Source organism: Equus caballus, chromosome 23 (genome assembly GCF_041296265.1).
Source record: "Equus caballus isolate H_3958 breed thoroughbred chromosome 23, TB-T2T, whole genome shotgun sequence".
NCBI lineage: Eukaryota > Metazoa > Chordata > Mammalia > Perissodactyla > Equidae > Equus > Equus caballus.
This window is the reverse complement of record NC_091706.1, coordinates 51149565-51168097: the sequence shown is the minus strand read 5'-3', so window position 1 is coordinate 51168097 and position 18533 is coordinate 51149565. Positions and strand designations below refer to the sequence as shown.

At 36.8% G+C, this 18533-nt stretch overlaps 1 protein-coding gene across 7 annotated transcripts in view; it reads right to left on the bottom strand.

The window, feature by feature from the left end:
• Positions 1–18533, bottom strand: part of ADAMTSL1 (ADAMTS like 1) — an 859827-nt gene that overhangs the window by 285583 nt on the left and 555711 nt on the right. For all 7 annotated transcript variants that reach the window (XM_070248240.1, XM_070248241.1, XM_070248242.1 and 4 more), the window contains one exon: positions 235–471. In XM_070248240.1, coding sequence (XP_070104341.1) covers positions 235–471 — 237 coding nt within the window. The remainder of the gene's footprint in view (positions 1–234; positions 472–18533) is intronic.

Genomic DNA, 18533 nt, shown 5'->3' with positions numbered 1-18533 from the left:
TTTTTATGCTTCCATATTCAAGTGAGACTCAAGGAAAGGAGAAAAACCTCTAGCCCATGTTTTCTTAACACAAAATACCACTCTTGTCATTTTAACTGAAATTAAACCTCAATTTTCAAATTTATCATCATTTATAAACTCTAGAAAAAGTAACAGTGATTGGTTCAGACAGGAGGACTACACAAAGATATTAAACCCTCTGGAAAAACAGCATGAAAAGAAGCCAGCACTTACTTGGCATAAACCACTGATGCACATATCCAAGGATTCTGTGTAGCAACGCGTCCCATCTAAGACTTTAGGTGCCAGTTCAACAACCAGGGCTGTCCCTTTGGCCTGGCACTTGAGTGAACATGGGTTGTCGGGGTCGTTAGACACTGGAAGCCATTCATAAAACTGGCCATGGTGCTTGACATCATTATGAGCTGAACATTGCTGAGCTCGGAAATCCCCTGCTTCTGGTGGGCAGTCCTGGAGAAGAAGGTGGGGGGAAATAAAGCACAGGTTAAGAGGGCGCCACACGGAAAACTGAAGCAGCTATGTGGTCTTTAAAGGTCCTAGAAAACAAAGCAAATGTTCTGTCATTACAGATGGACCCTCCATGTCATCTGAAAGGTCATATGATTATTTGGCCCTCAAAATCTAGAGATTTGAGAAAGTAATCACCTTGAAATATAATCTGGTTGAAGTTAAGTGGGAGAGAAACCAGCCTGAAATATAGTTTTTCAAAGATGTTGATTGGTCCATGGATTCCTCCACATTGTAATATCTCTTTTATTTCCTTATGATTTAAGTAGATCTTACTAAAGTCAAGGGTTAGTTGAAAGTATTGCTGTCACTTTCAGTTCTGATACCAAGAGCTATGACATAACTTTATTTTAGCAACTAGCAGCAAGAGTTATGATAATTTCATTCAAAAATTTTCTGTGGGGTTGTTCATGAGTTTTTTTCTAAAACATTATACTTAGGCTGAACAGTATCTAGAGTTAAATTGTGGGACAAAAAAGACAAAGTAGCATTTATACCTGAATTTCTTTGGCTTAAGGCAGCATGGCAGAGTGGAAAGTGACAGACTTCCTCCTCAGATGTGAGTGTGGCTGCAATCTGGTGGGTCTCTCTGAGCCTAGCTTTCCTTGTGTTTAGGGCAGAGGAGACAATCATACTCAGCTCTCAAGGTCATTTTGAGAATTTCTTGAGATTATGCCAGCCAAACACTGGCACACGGAAGACAGTACATGTAGCCATTACTATGATTATTTAATGAAGCCACTGAAGAGAAAGAGTTGGAGAATTAGGAGATTCTCTGAATTTGAATTTGAAATCATACTGGCAGAGACCAGCGGAAAACAACAGTGTTTTAAATATATATTTTATAAATGGAATTTTAAAATGTAAAACTATAACTAACAATAGCTATTATCTAATGAACGATAAATGTTAGCAAAAGCAAATAAGATTTAACTTCAAAAAGGCAAGTATCACCTAAGCCTTGGAAAGGATTTTGGATGGGTCTGCTTTATTTTACAGGTGCTCAGATTGGGATATAGTATGGAATATTGTAGAATATCCATCTGTGGAAAGGCTTTTAGGACAATTTTTAATCTTAAATAATGGATTTGCATGTGGCCGTTAGCAGTTCCTGATTACTACATTATCATCTTTAAGCGTTCTCTTATACCAGATTTCTTTCTCTGAGAATCTATTTACATTTAAAGAAGCATTCTAAGAATAGCATGACCCTATTTTATAAACTGGAATTCTTGACTCTTTTCTCAAATTTCAATGTAACTATAAGTAGCATATAAGGCTATATTGTTTGGGGGAGCATAAATTCTTTCTAGGCAAAATGGGGTATAAACAATTAAATGCTTATTTAGGATGAACTTAAAATAGCTCAAAATACAATATAAACTTTTAAAAGCATTTTATTGTTAGTATTATATGTGTTCTCAGAGAGAATAAAACATAGTAAAGGAAAAGGACAACTTATATATCATAGGTATAAATATATAGGTACCCAACAAAGCTTAAGTGATTTTGAATATTGTCTGAAAAAAGTATAATTAAAATTCATTGCTATTATTAACTCCTTAAATGATAGGCTATAGTTTAAAATCTTTTTAAGGATCAATTAATGAATTAATAAGTGTGTATTCTACTTTCTTTGTTGTGATATTTACTTATTTGTTGTGAGAAATGAAACAAAAACCACAACCTGCAAAACCATGCTATAAATCACAAAATGGGTAAATCGTATGACAGCAATACAAATTATCAGAACTTAAACGTTTTAACACCAGCTCCTGTCAGACTATGTGTTCCAAGACAAGCACACAAACAAACCGATTTAACATGAATTCTTCATGGACTTATGTTTCAAAGACAAGACCCCAACTTGCCTAATTTACAAATCTTACCAGTCTCTTCCTACACCTCACTCTCTACCTTCTGTCTTGCAATAAACCTATGACTAACCACAGCTCCCAAGCTCCACACGTCCTCTTCTCTGGTTTCCCCCATTTGAGACATTATAGAGACTGTCAAGGTGCTTCTCGCCCTTGTTTAGCAAGTTTAATGAAACCAGCTTTATATGATCAACAAGTTTCCCTGGCGGCCATTGCATGGGAGCTTCCACAGTTGAACTGATCGTTTAATTAATAATGTTTAAATAAAGAATTTTCAGTTGCAAAATACCTGTCATCCCAAGTCACTCGATTACTCAGTAGTACAGAAGAAATGCAGAAGTGGACTCAATGAAGCGGAACATTGAGGAAATTGTTTAGAATGGTCCCAAATCCCCCTCATAATTACCTTTACTTCCTTTTTCTATAAATAAAAGTGAATCAGCTGTAAGGGAATTCCAGGGTCAGGCTGAATTGCCTCCGCATTAAAGTAATAAGGGTAATATGTAATTAAGAGACCTCTTGGTATGAACCAGCGATAATTTTCTGCATTTATCTAAAGCCAAGAAAATAGTGTCAATTACATTTTTAAATTGATGTTATGTTATCTTAGCATAGACATAAAACTCTTACAGAGTGTCCTATGAGTTCCTTCTGTCCAACAGAATGTGTTGAGTCTTCTCATCTTTACTAAAAGAAGTAAGACTCAAAGGCAGTTAAAGGTAAAATTAGAAAAAAATGAAGTAAAAATGTTAAGACTTTTAGAGTTGTTTTTTCTGTGACAAAAACTAGTAAACATATTTAGACACACCGGGGCCGGCCCGGTGGCGCAGCGGTTAAGTTCGCATGTTCCCCTTCTCAGTGGCCTGGGGTTTGTCGGTTCGGATCCCAGGTGCAGACATGGCACCGCTTGGCACGCCATGCTGTGGTAGGCGTCCCACATAAAAAGTAGAGGAAGATGGGCATGGATGTTAGCTCAGGGCCAGTCTTCCTCAGCAAAAAGAGGAGGATTGGCAGTACTTAGCTCAGGGCTAATCTTCCTCCAAACAAACAAACATATTTAGACACACCATAGAGAACCAACAGTTTCTGTTTGCAATTCACCTGCATCTAATAATGGCAGAAACACCTGTTACAGGTTTTATGAACTTTCACAATTGGAGAAATCTGAGAATAATAATGCTTATGCATATCTTTACTCACTTTTAATACCACTGTCTTTCCTTCTGTCCATATTTTTGTAGGGGTGTTAAAATATATTTTGTTGAATCGAGAATGCACTTAAAACCTGGAGTTCAGAGTTGGAAACTGAATTGAACCTTTTTAATGTTTGAATTTATTCATACTTGGCAAAATGCAACTTCCTGTTTTAAGAAAAAGGACTTAAGAGGACTTATAAAACAGGTTCAGAAAGCTTCTTGGACATCAAATAGCTCTTACAAAATAACATTTTGATGATTTAAGTGTAAATGAATCAGAAACATATGAACAAAGTTTTCCTCGAAATACACGTTTAAAAATTAGGGGAAGAAGGATTTGGCAAAAGCTTCTTTTGTTGAACCCAAAACATCTCAAGCATAGTTCAAGACACTCACTGAACCCCTGATGCATCTGGGATCACCCATTTGCAGGAGTGGAAACAAAGTCACAATAGTCTCTTGTCCCACAAGTATCATAATGACAATTACAATAAAATAACTATCTGTATAGACATTTGCCATGTACAAAGTTTTTAGTTTTAATTATAATTTGGTTCATGAAACCACTATACCTCCTAAAAGTCAGATTTAGAAACTGATGCCCTAACTACTTTGAAAGATATTTGACATCTTATTCCAGGCATCATCTTTGAAATATCAGTTTCTGGAGAGATGTCTAATGATAATACAAGTCATCAGTTTTGACCACGAGAGATGGTTTTCCTTAGGGTATACCGAATGTAGAATGTACTGAATACATACAATGTGAGATTTCCTCTCTCAAAAAACCTTAGTGGTAGGAATCATGAGTTTTCAATTGGGATATTTAAAACTAAGAAGAAAACAAATGAATTATTATTTATATATTTATTCACTGAATTTGGCTCATAAGTAGTAATGGTGAAGACAATTAAAATTACTGAAAAATTAAAATTATTGGCTATTTGAACTAAACAGATCTCCCACCAAGAACCTGGCAAAAAACCTGGTGTGGGAAGGATGCACTGGACTAAAGATCCCCAACTTCCATCCTCTCATATCTCTCCAGAAACATCATCAAGTAGATATGGAGCAAAAGAGAACAGTCTACTCCTTTCCGCGGCCATCTGTCTTTTTCCAACTAACTATAATATGTCTGTGGACTAAAAATTCTGTGTCAGGCCACTGATCTAGGACTTCCTCACTCGGTAGAAGTATATTTTATTTAAAATAGTCGATGATCCTATGAATTACTGTATTTAGCCATTAATACAATATAAAGGCTTTTTTCTCCACATTTTAAGCACTTAATCCTAACAGAGTCAGGGTTTTCTTCTTTAAAAGCACAAAATAAAATCTGACCTTTTATTTGCTCCCATTGTAATTCACAAAGTCCATGAAGTTCTGCCATATATGAACCCAATTCAAAACATTTTCTGGTTAATCAACTAGCAGTGGGAAAGATAAGATGGATCCCAGATGTCCCCTGATGATGACAGGTGGATCAGATTACACTGTGGGACAAAAGAGGGCCAGGCTCTCCAGAGTTTACTCATTGGGTGAAATGTAAAAGATCCTATCTCCGCAGCCAAGGTGGCAGCATCTGAAAAGTCTTTACAACAATTTTGAAAAAATATACAGAATATGGATTCAGGGTCAGGAGAAGCATTACTTTTTCTCTCTTTTTAAAGCAGACATTTTCCTTCCAGAGGGACAGCCCTCTGCTTTACCTCTGTCCTTAAATATTCAGTGGTTGGCCTTTCCCGCTAATTTTGCTGTCTCACTGAACTTATTACATCAGTGCATGGTGTAAATAGCATATTCTGATTCTAGGGTTTTATTTACCAAGGGAATATTAATACCTGAGAGTATGAAGAAAGCACCGGAAATTATATTTAGGTAGCCACATGAACTGTAGGTTTCCTGTCCTTCTTGCATTTCTCTCTCTTGCAACTGTTCTCCTAAGTCTCATATCTCCCTTCCATCCCTCCCTAACCACTGGCCCTCCGTAAAAGTTACTAAGCAAGAAAACACAATTAGAATTGCTTCATAAGACATCTACTCTATCCTCCAGAAATTCTGGGTTGCCCCTTGATGGTAAAATCATATATAAAAATTTACTGGGGGCTTGCCCCGTGGCCGAGTGGTTGGGTTCGCGCGCTCTGCTGCAGGCGGCCCAGTGTTTTGTTGGTTCGAATCCTGGGCGCGGACATGGCACTGCTCATCAAACCACGCTGAGGCAGCGTCCCACATGCCACAACTAGAAGGACCCACAACGAAGAATATACAACTATGTACTGGGGGGCTTTGTAGAGAAAAAAGGAAAAAAAATAAAATCTTAAAAAAAAAAAAAAGCCTACGATGGCTGTGTCTGTCCTGAACATGTACAGACTTTAAAGAAAAAAAAATTTATCAGCTACTTGATGGACTTCGGAACATCTTATTAGTTCCAATTTTATGCTCAAAATATTAGGAATCCTCAATGTGTTGATGGTGAAATAGGAAAAGATTACTGTAAAAGTTTCTTCCACGATAAATGGATGGAGGCTCTGGAAAATATACCCCCTACAGCTCTTAAATCTCTTAGCATTCTTAAGTAGATGGTGGGCTGCCTCTTTTATATATTTTTGTCTCTATTACTTGGCTTTCTACTACTTTTATTCAAAGTTAAAAATGAAACCACTAAACAGTAAATATCCACTGAAGCAATCCAATCTAATATAAGATTTTGTTCTCAGAAACATAATCAATGTTTCAGTCTCTATTTCCAAATCAGACCCCCTCTCCTGAACTCCAGACTTATATATACAACTGCTTGCTCACCATCTGGCTGTCTAAAGACATCATAAACTCATCATGTTCAAATCGGAACTCCTGATCCTTCCCACCCCCTCAAATCTGTTTGCTCTACAGGCTTCACCATCCCAGTCAATGTCAACTCTGTCCTTTTCAGGCCCCAAATCTTAAAGCAATGGTTCTCAAACTTGAGAGTGCATTTGAATCACCTGGAGGGCTTGTCAAAAATACAAGGTTGCTAGGGCCTCACCATCCAGAGTTTCTGATTCAATAGATCTGGGGTGAGGTCCAAGAATCTGCATTTTTAACAAGTTCCCCGCTGACTCTGATGTTGCCTATTTAGTAACCACACTCCGAGAACGACTGCCTTAGAGTAGTCCTTGACTCCCCCATCCAATCCATCAGGAAAAGCTGATTCTAGATACAATAATATGCCGAAACTGACCACAATCTAGTCCAAGTCACCATCACGTCACTTGCATTACTGCAGTAGACTTGTAACTCATCTTCTTTCTTCCCTCCTTGCTCTCCAAGAGACTTTTGTCAACACAGCAGCCAGAATGATCTTATTAAAACATAAAGCAGATTGTGGCACGTTTCTGCTACAACTCTACAATGGCTCCCCATTTGACTCAGAAGAGCCAAAATTCTCATCTCAGACAGAGGTAAAGATCTGGCCCCATCACCTCCTATTGTCTTCTTTATTCTCTTGGCTCTAGCCACAATGGACTCCCAGCTACCTCTTGAACACTCTGGGAACACTCTTAAGTTAGGACACAGGCAGTATTTATTTCCTCTGCTGGGAATTATGACTCCAAAGGGCTAATTACCTCATGTCCATCAAGTTTTCACTCAAATATCACCTTCTCAGTGAGACCTACCCTGCATATTATATGTAAAATTGCAATACCCACTCCCACTGGTGATTCCTCTTTATCCCCTCAACTTTTTTTTCCATCACAATCACTTCGCGTATGTCATATAAGTTACTTATTTACTATTCTCAGTTTTTATTGTCTGTCTCCTTCCATTAAAGCATGAACTCCAAGAAGACAGGGACCTTTGACTGTTCGGCTCACTGTAATATATCAGTTCTCAAATATTTGTCAAAAGAATGAATGACTAACACATTGAATAAATGAAATAGAGCTCATGTTTTTCATTGTGGAAATGCCAGTTCTGTTTTCTTAAACCTTGCAGGATATCTAAATCTTGAGAGCTTTCTAATTGATGAAATATCTAATTTTTTCTTCTTGCTTTTTTTAAAATATAAATTTACAAGAATACTTGTATGTTTCAGACACTAGGAAAATTGAGTTGGGATTCTTGCCTGCTTTCTGAATAGGCAGATTGATATTTCTTTGTCCATGTAAACAAATTTAACATGGAAATATTAAGAAACATAAAATGTGCTGAAATTATTTATTATTCAATAAATAGCCAGACATGTGTAAATTTTATATAACATGCCCTATAAAGTGCTAATATTAAGATATCAAGCTTTATCCCCAAATTTTTGGCCACCTGCTTATACTAACATCAACATCCTCATGAAAAGCATTTATTTGTAAAAGACTGCTGGCTGCCATGTGAAATGAAATTAAACATAGTCCCTGCCCTGTCTAGACAGTCTGTGCAGAGACAATTCTATTATATTTCAAGAGCATAATATTTGAATCTCTAACACATCACTCTGAGTGCAAAGAACAGAAATTGGGGTTGATTTTGGAGGGTGGTGCCACAGTAGGTAAAAGCCATTCTTGGCTCATTCTCTTTCCTTTTTGAAAATGCCAACAGACATTCTTGGGACACTATATTTTCACATATATATTTAAAAGTCCTTGTTTTTGTTCTCTTTTTTCCTTGTGTAAAAGATTTACAGATTTTCTTTATTTTCCTTCCAAACTGTCAATACTTTTGGAAAATAACATACTTAAGAGAAATAAGTGTCCACAAAAATTAATCATTAACCATTTTAATGCCTTACTATGGATCAGAGTCTTGTTCAATAAAATAACATCTTTACAGATTTCTGACCCTGTAAAATAACATGGAACTCTCTAATTTATTCAAGCTTTGGGTGTGCCTACTAAGTGAACACTGGTTTAGGTATATTAAACAGCTCTAAACCAGTCCAATGTGTTTATTCAGGTCCAGACATAGATTCAAAATGTATAATATAATAAATCATTAACCCCACCCCACTTACTGTATTAGAGCTTGTCATCTGAAAACAAATGCTTTGCCTGGCTAGTTTTTAATGTCTCCAGGCATCTGAGAGCCGATCTAAATAAAAACATTTAAAACATTTAGTTTTAAAAGTTTGGGTTTTTCTCCCTTTGGGTAGCTTTTATTTCAGTGCTTTTATTTTTTTCCTTTGAACAACGCAGATTTTTGGAATCCAATTCCCCAGAGGTATTTGTAGGACTGGTTGTAGTTTGTCATGTTAGACTCTTAAATTCTCTCAATTTCGAAAGTATTCATTCCTTGAGGCCCTTTATTATTTTTAGTCCCTTTTTTTTGAATTAGCTCCAATTTAGCAGTATCTTTCCTTAAATCAGCATTTCTGACTATTTACTGTTTTTTATTACGGTCTAAAATAAATGTCCTTCCCCTCAAATTAGCATATTTGAAGTGGTAATTTGTAATCTTTTTTGGAATGTGGCATACAATTTCATTTTATAAGTACACAATTATACAGTTTTTTGTTTTCAGACTGCATTTACCAAAATATTTGTGGTGGAGAGTCAGGTTAGAGGAAGCATGGGTATAAGGGAAACATTTTAGCATGTAAGTATTTAAAGTGTTACTACTGCTTGTGTCTGTTGCGTAACAATTGCATTATGTTTCTCTACATAAGTGGGAAAGGGTAATACATTTGCTATATTACAAAGGAGTAAATATGGAGACTGAAGTCACCTTCTGGAATATGGGCTGCTTATGCCAGTCACTTAAAAGAAAATGGAAAAAGACACTGTCTAGAGCAATTCAAACACTAATACCATGTTAGACAGTTACGAGAAGACCCTAGCATTCTCTCTTCGTTTTCTCTCCCTCCAAGTCTATAATCAACCACACGATGTTGCCTGATGGCTTACCTTCTTTTTGGCTGTCACTGATTCCTGACAGCTGTCTGTTTTCCTGGCACTGTATCTAATCAATGCTCCTTTTTGGAGGCATGTAATACACTACCATAAATGACTTGAGCTGTCTCTGGGCACTCTTTAGATATGATTTTTATAGCACACAATTTAAGGTTCACTGGGTCAGCTCCCGCAAGGCTGAGGTCAGACTTCTCATTTGAATCACTAGTCAGTCAGTTCATTGAAGTGTGATTGTAGGACTGGAGGTGCTTCTCAACTGGGAGAAGGCACCAGCTCTATAGGTGAAAGAGAACTATATCTATTTTCCAATCAATGGAATGGGATAGAGTCTCTTCTCAGCTGGATTTCTCTCTGGATGGTAAACTAATGCAAATCATGCTGGCAAGAGACAGGATGTTCCTTTGTGTTACATTACTTTAGGAGAAAATTAAGTGTTCTCACACGGTCCACGGTACCAGTGAAGATTAGCCGGGTCTTTCCTAATAGACTTTGGAATAAGGGAAAAGAGGTAGGTTCACAATGGATAAAATAATTGAGAGTTTAATGACCCTCTCTCTCCCTTAACTAGTCTCTTTCCAACTTCTAGATCAGAATTCCTATTTCAGACACCCAAGTTCATGGTTAATACTATAAAAACTGATCCTGCAGAAGAAGCATCCTCAGGTTTCTGGAAGCTTCATCACGGGTATGGTGACAAAATAATTTCCAAACCAAACGTTAGAACTCGTGCTTGATTAATTTGAGGATACTTCTGGCAATACCAAGAGAATAGTTGAAAATGGGATTATCTTAGAAAAGTTTGATAGCTGCACAACCAGAACAAAGCTGTAAGCAAAAGAAAAAGCAGTGTAGGGAGTATCTTCTCAAATGGGGTCAGGTAGTAGACCTGGGTGGAGGGAGCCCCTCCGCAGGCTTATTGCAGAGTACAGTAAATGCTTTCCTTACACGACCAGAGAAAGGAGGCCCACCCTTTTTTCACTCTGGGCATTCTGGTCCAGTGGACCTTGAAATTGTTTGCTATCTTTTCCCTGTTCTCTCTCTAAATTTCCTTCCTTTTTCCCTTTCTCTCCTAGGGGCCTAGGACCTATGTGTCATCACTAATCATAGCTCTGCCTTCTCTTTCCAAATCCCAAACCTTGTCTTTACCCTCCACAAGAGGATGGGTTCACCACTGCTCCTTTAAGGCTTCTCTCACCAGCTTCCAATTTGCAGCCATAAATTGGACTGCTGGGCACTATTTTCAGGACATGGTGAAAGGAGTCATCTCCTACACGAAAGAGAAAGGTCTGTGCCTCCCTAGGGTCTCAATATTCACCCTGACCTGAAGGCAGCTGGCACTGTCATATGGTGGCTCTGTGGACAAATGGGACATAAATGAGTTTAATACAAGTCAAATGTTTAAGTCAGTATTGGCACACAGTAAACACTCAATAAATGTAAGGCATTACTATTACCACCAAGACCACAGAGGGCAGAGTTGTTCATGAGTTACATAGCTCCACATGGCTTCAGAGGACCCTGCGTCTGTGCTTTTTTCATCTAGTTTTGCCTTCCCCATTGTCTTGTAGCCTCTAGAACTACTTTGTTTAGTTTTTTAACCATAATTTTAATTAAAGTGACTTATATGAATGTCTTAACATATGAATCTAATCAAACAATATCATTTGCCAAATTTACTGGGTTATAAGTTTAATGGATGACAACACTCAACTTTGCTCATATGCGCTCATACTTCTTAGTTTGTTGATCTTGGACCATGGACATAGTTTAAGAAATGAAAAAAAGAATTAGATAAATGTATTTTCTGACCCTTAAAACCCAGAGTTTTCGGGTCGTCCTTTGAAACTTAAAGCACAGCCTCTGAGCACCAGCCTCATCCTGAAGAGCACTTTGCTCCAAAGCCAATTTCCATTTCCTCTTCCTATGAAACATCCATTTCCTTCAATGGGCTGCATGAGGTAGGAGTAAAGAGGAAGGCAAACTGATTCAACTTGTCTAGAGTAAGGTTGGATGAATAACAATGCTTTCTCTTAATCACTCCCAGTAACTTTTAATTACAGATGTTTAAAAAACAAAGAGACATTTGTGAAACAGTAGGCTACAGTGAAAAATCAGATATACTCCCTGCTTTCATGATGCTTAGGATTGAAAGGGGGAAGATAGGTATTGAGGCCATAAATCAGACTTTTATTTGAATGATAAGATTATAGGACAAGTGGCAGACAATTCAAAATTGGAGGACAATTTTTGGACAGAGGCAACCCCCCTTCTTATTTTATCTCCCTTTAAGGCTGAATTTGGACAATTAGTGAAGGAAAGGGCTGCAGAAGCTTTTTCTCACCAGGTGTGTTGTCAGTCTTACTTAGAACAGTCTCAGTCTGTTTTCTTTGTTCTAGATAGTGTAGCAAAGCAACAAACACCTCAGCAGCTTTCTGCGGGGAGCTGACCATTGTTGCCTGTAATAGCCCCAGTTCTCGCCACTTCTCCCCATCCACCCCACACTTTACAGCAGAGTATTTGCCATTCCCTCAATGCTTTGTTCCTTTGTCTGACATTATCCAACATAGCCTTTCCTTATTCACCCGGCTGACTCCTTAAAGCTTAAGTATCACTTCCTGGTCATCTTCTCTGACAACTCCCTATCCTCAGCCTGAGTGAGGCAACCCCCTCCAAGATGCCATACCACCCTGTACATACCTTCATCCTTGGACTTACCACACTGTCTTGGATACTTGGCTTACTAAGGGTCCGGTATAAGCCTGGCACAAAATCAATGCTAAATAAATATCTGTCCAGGATTTAATTAAGAAACTTCCATATGCAACAACATATAGGACTAGATACTTTGAGGAAATTTCCCACTATCAAACACCTAAAAATACTACATTTAAGTAAAAAAAAAATTTTTTTTAATTGTTAAATGCACAGTGAAGCTGGAAAGGAAGTTTCCTCAGAGACAAAAACAATGAGAAAACATGAACTCAGAGAGGAAATTGATGGATATCCTAAAGAGATCTGCTGGTTCCTGGTGGTTTAGGGCTTTCCATTTTAATTGCCTTTAAGAGCAGGGAACAAGGAGTGAAGTCTATGGACTGCAAGTTGTGGAAGAGGATCCAGATCCCCTCATAATGCCACGACCCTAAGATAAAACCTTCAGAGAAAGAGTAAACTAGGAAAAAGAAAAAAAAAAAAAAACCACTCAGTTTCTGGAGAAGGCCAAACTGTGAAGACAGTAAAAAGATTAATTAGTGGTTTCTGGGTAATGGAGAAGGAATGGATGAATAGGTGGAGAACAGAGATTTTTTTTTTTTGAGGAAGATTAGCCTTGAGCTAACATCTGCTGCCAATCCTCCTCTTTTTGTTGAGGAAGACGGGCCCTGAACTAACATCCATGCCCATCTTCCTCTACTTTATATGTGGGACGCCTACCACAGCATGACCCGATATGCAGTGTGTAGGTCCATGTCCAGGATCAGAACTGGTGAACCCTGGGCAGCCAAAGCAGAGCAGGTGAACTTAACTGCTGCTCCACTAGGCTGGCCCCAGGACAGGGATTTTTATGGCAGTGAAACTCCCCTGTATCATATTACAATGGTGGATATAGGGCATTATACATTTGTCCAAACTCATAGAATGTACAACACCAAGAGTGAACCACAATGTAAACTATAGACTTTGGGTGATTGTGACGTGTCAATGTAGGTTCATTGATTGTAATAAACGTACCACTTTAGTGGGGGATGTTGATTATTCAGGAGGCTGTGCACATGGTGGGCAGGTGCCAAATGGAAAGTCTCTGTATTTTCTGCTCAATTTTGCTGTACCCAAAGCTACTGTAAAATATGAAGTTTATTTAAAAAATAAAATGAGATGATATCAACAAAACAAAATCCACTCAGCTTCACGTAGAAAAATAATAAGAAATTTGCCTATCTTGGCTTGGCTATGGATGAAGGATGGGGATGGAAGTCTCCTTCAGAATCCTAATATTAGGCCTCATGAGAGTTTGGGACACAATTCACCCAAAGTGGAGAGTAGAAAATTTCCTTTAAAGTGGTCTTGATTACTACTGATCACTACTCCATCTCAACATCATTTCCATCAAAAGCAAATGTAAATTCTCCCAGAAAGTACACATGTTAACCCAGGCCTCAAGGAATTCTCTCTTAAAGTCCAACAATCATAAAAGCACATAGAAATAGCACAAAACATCAGGAAACAACATAGCATGAAAAGGAGCAGAAACATGAAAATCAGACCTGCAAAAAATTCATACAGTGAAATTATCAGACACAGAATACAAAATAAGAAAATCTAATGCACTTAAGGAAATTTTAAGAAAGGATGTTGACAGTGTAACCAAACAACAAGTTGAATCAGGTATATTTTTTAAAGAACCAAATAGAACTTAGGTAAATGAAAAATATAAATGTCTTCAGAAACTCAATAGGTAGACTAAAAAGCATACTAGACACAGCAAAGAAGACATAATGTTAAATGGAAGAAAGAGTTTAAGAAATTATATAAAATACAGCACAGAGAGAGAAAGGTATAGAAAATATGAGACGGATAAGAAATATGGATTATGTAGAGAAAATAGTTTTCTGAGAATTTTCCAGAAATAATTAAAAATACAAATCCCTAGAGTCAGAAAGTCAAAGGAAAATGAAACAGGATATATAAGTGATCCATTCCTACACAGATCATAGCTAATTGCAGAATGCCAGTGATAAAGATAAAATCATAAAAGAAAAGAGAAAAGACAAATGAAGAACAATTAGAATGACAGCTGACTTCTCAACAGCAACAAAGGAAGTTAGAAGTCAGTGGACAATTATCTTCAGTGTTGAGAGAAGATAACTGTCAACCCAAAATTATTTTCACAGTAAAACTAAATAGAGTTTAAGAGAACTAAATATAGATAATTTACACAAGTAGCAACACCAACAAAACAAGAAAACTTTCTTCCATTGAACCTTACTAAATGAACTTCTAAAGGATGTACTTCAGACAGAAAAAAAAAGAACCTTGAAGATCTATGATTTAAGAAAGAATACGGATCACAGACAATGGGATACTTTCAAGTGTATGTAAATAAACATTGACTATATAAAGAAAGTATCTAATCTGTTTGGTTAGTAAAGATGAGCTGTACAGATTAAAGATGAACTGACTATATAAGCGTTGACTATATAAAATATCTAATCTGCGGGGTTAATAAAAACAGAGGTAAAACACTTGACAAAAAAAGCATACAAGTTTGAAGGAGGGAATTAGAGTTAAAATGTCCTAAGAGACTTGAATTGATTGATAGACAGGTATAGATACTACTTAATTTTAGCCTTTAAGTATGCATATTAAAATTTAGAGTAACCAGTAACAGACTACAAATAGATGTATAACTTTAAAACCAGTAGAGAGAAAAGCATAATAATAAAAAAAAGAGTCTCAACGGTTCAAAGAAGGAAAGACAGGAAAAAAGAAACACTAGGAAAATAGGACAAGTAGAGATCACAAAATAAACTGGTAGAAATAAATGCAATGCTAGCAGTAATCATAGTGAATGCAAACTGAATGAAGAAAGCAAAGATTATCAGAATGCAATTTAACAATATCTTTACTTCAGATACTCATAAACTTAGATAAAGAAAATTTGAAAGTAAAAGAATAGAAAAAGATGTATGAGGCAAATCTAATCGAATGAAAGGTGGACTGGCTATATTAATATCAGATAAAGTAGATTTAAGGCAAAAAGCATTACTACTGATAAAGATGGTCACTACATTACGAACAAAGGTTAAATTCCCCAGGAAGATAAAACTATTTAAAAATGTGTATCTATCTAATAAGACAGGTTCAAAATAGTCCAAACAGACCACAAATTAAACTTGGCAAATTAACCAACAAAGGATAATGTTTTAAAAATCTTTCAAGTAGGTTTAAAAAATCATTGAAGAAGTCGGAGATTTGAAAAACACGTTTAAAATGCTTGATATACTCATATAGAGAAGCTTACACTCCAGATCAGGGAATATATGTTCACTCCAAGACACAATACTATAAGGTCATAAAGCAAGTCTCAAAAAGCTTCAGAGAAATAAAATGAAAAGATCCTTTTTAAAAAAATCACAGTGCAATTGTTAGAAATTAATAAAGTTAAGATAATTTTAAAACTGTCATTTTTTAGAAGTTAATAAACAGAATTGTAAATAATTTATGACTTGAAGAAATCATAATGAAAATATAAGAATACCTAGAACTGCACGATAACGGAAATTGTCCTTATCACACTGTGGGAAGCAGCCAAACCAGTACTTAGTTGAATGTTTACATGTGAAAACAAAAAAGGCTTAAACTTAATACACTACTTATCAAACCTCAGAAATTAGAAAAAGCACAATAAAATAAATCCAAAGAAAGTAGATGAAATAAATAATACAAAGATCAAGGAAACAGAAGATACAGAAACCACAGACTCAACCGAGCCAAAGATTGGTTACCTAGAAAGACTAATAAAATGGATAAACTTCTGACAACTTTATTAAATGATAATATTAAGAAAAAAGGAATCCCAAACAAACACTGTTTGTGATGCCAAAGGGGAGACAACTGCAGATAGAGCCAGAGTTAAAAAGAGAGTATCCGTAAAATATGACCAGCTTTAAGCCAATAAATTTGAAAACTTAGTCTTAGAAAAAAACTATTCAAAAGACAAAAAAGCTATTCAAGAAGAAACGGAAATAGCAAACAATGAAAGTAAATTCGTACATGGAATTGACTATGCACAAGGCACTGTCCTACATCGTTTACATATGTCAACCCATTTAATCCTCACAACAAGCTACGTGTCCCATTTCACAGATGAGAAAACTGAGGCACAGTGAGGTTAAATGACTTTTACACAGCTAAGTCAAAGTTGAGACTGAACCTAGATAGTTTGGTTCCAAAGTTCATCCTCTTGACCACTATGCTATACTTCATACAGCCTTTAAATAAATTCAATCAGCAATTAAAAATCTTCCCACAAAGAAAAAAATCTCTCTTATGATTTTACAAGCAAAGTTTATGAAACAGGAAAGAAACAGAAAATTGTAATCTAAAATAAACTTTTCCAAAGACTAGAAAAAGAGAACACTTCCCAATTCATTCTATCAAAACCAGATAAAGATTGTACAAGAAAGAAAATTGCTCCTAAACATAGATGCAAAAGTCCTAAACAAAATATTAGTAAACCAAAACCAGATGTATACAAAAAATATAATATATATGACCAAGTTGGGTGTATTCCAGGAGTGCACCCACAAGATTAGACAAAAATTAAAAAGTCATACAATATCGAGCATTGGCAAGGATATGGAACAAAGAGAACACGTAGAATTCTGGTAGGGGCGTGAATTGAAACAAATACTATAGGAAAATTTGGCACAACCTTGTAAAGTTTGAACAAGCACTATCTTGTTTTGTATTTTTTGTTTACTTTCCTTTTTCTTTGATTCTTTTTTCTCTAACTTCTATTAAATTGGTGAGATTCTCTTTATTTTCTAGTTTATCTTCTGCTAGTTTGGAAACTATAGATTGTATTTCTATTCTTGTAACGGATACTTTAAACTTTTTTGATGTACATCTCAAATTAAATTTTCTAAAAATCTAACTTTATTTTGTGTTTCCATCCTCTTCCCAAATATAATAAGGATCTTAGTACATAGTAAATAGTGAAATGCTGTTAACGCACAAACATTAAGTTAAAAGAAGTTAATAGTCAACAGTTGGTTTACTGACTGTATTCGTTTTCTATTACTGCCTTAACAAATTGCCATGAACTTAGGTGCTTAAAACACAAATTGGTCACCTCATGATTCTGTGAGTCAGAGGTCCAAGTATAGTGTGGCTCACTTGAGTCCTTGGCTTAGAGTTTCTCTCAAAAGGCCAAAATCAAGGTGTCGGAAGGGCTAAGTTCCTTTCTGGAGTCTGGAGACGAATCCGCTTCCAAGTTCATTTGGGTTGTTCGTCAAATTCAGTTCTTTGGGCTTGTAGGACAGATGTCCCTCTTTCCTTGCAGGCTGTCAGCTGGAGACCACCATGCTTCTAGAGGCCTCTCTCTGGTCCTTGCCTGTGGCTCCCTCTATCTCAGAGCCTTCATGTGCTCAGAGTATCTCTGACTTCTTTTGCCACAACTTTTGTGCCTCTAGCTTCAGAAAGTTCTTTTCTTTTAAGCCTTCAGATGATTAGATTATGTCCACCTGGATGATCGAGGCTACTCTTCCTGTCTTAAGGTCTGTAACCTTAATTACAGTGGCAAATTCCTTTCGCCATGTAACACAATACATTCCCAAGATTTGAGGACTAGGGCATAGATATCTTTGGGGGACCATTCTGCCTACCACACTGACTATAGCTGTCAGGATAGGTTAGGTGATTCTGAAAATGCAAACAATCTCCAAAATTCTTTTGGCTTAATAGTGCAAAGATTTATTTCTTACTCCTGCAATCTTTGATTCTCCAGAGCAGCTGTTACCTCCGGGGTAACTGAGTGACCCAAGCTGAGAAAGGATTTACTATCTGATAGAACAGCACTTCTCAAATGTTAACGTACAGATGAGTCATCTGGGGATCTTGTTAAAATGAAGATTCTGATTCTGCAGGCCTGAGATGGAACCTGATTCTCCAGTTCTCACATGAGCTCCACTAATGCTGATGCTGCTGGTCCCCAAACTACCCTTTGAAAAGCATGGTCTTAGAACACAGTCTCCTTGGTCACTCCTACAAAGGAAGAGAAAGCATGGAGACCATCAAACTGACCCTTAATTGCTTTCCCTTGAAAGTAATATACATCACTTCAAGTCACATTGCAGGGGCCAAAGCTACTCATACGGTCATGCCTAACTTCAAGGGGTTAGAGAAGTTGAATACTCCCATACGATCTTTAAGAAAAGGGAACCAGGAATATTAGTGAAGAGCAGCGATGTAACATACATGCACTCACTCTCATACCCCTGTGGGCTCATCATTGTTTTCTTATATCTCCATCTTTCCTAGGGTCCACTTTTTTCCTT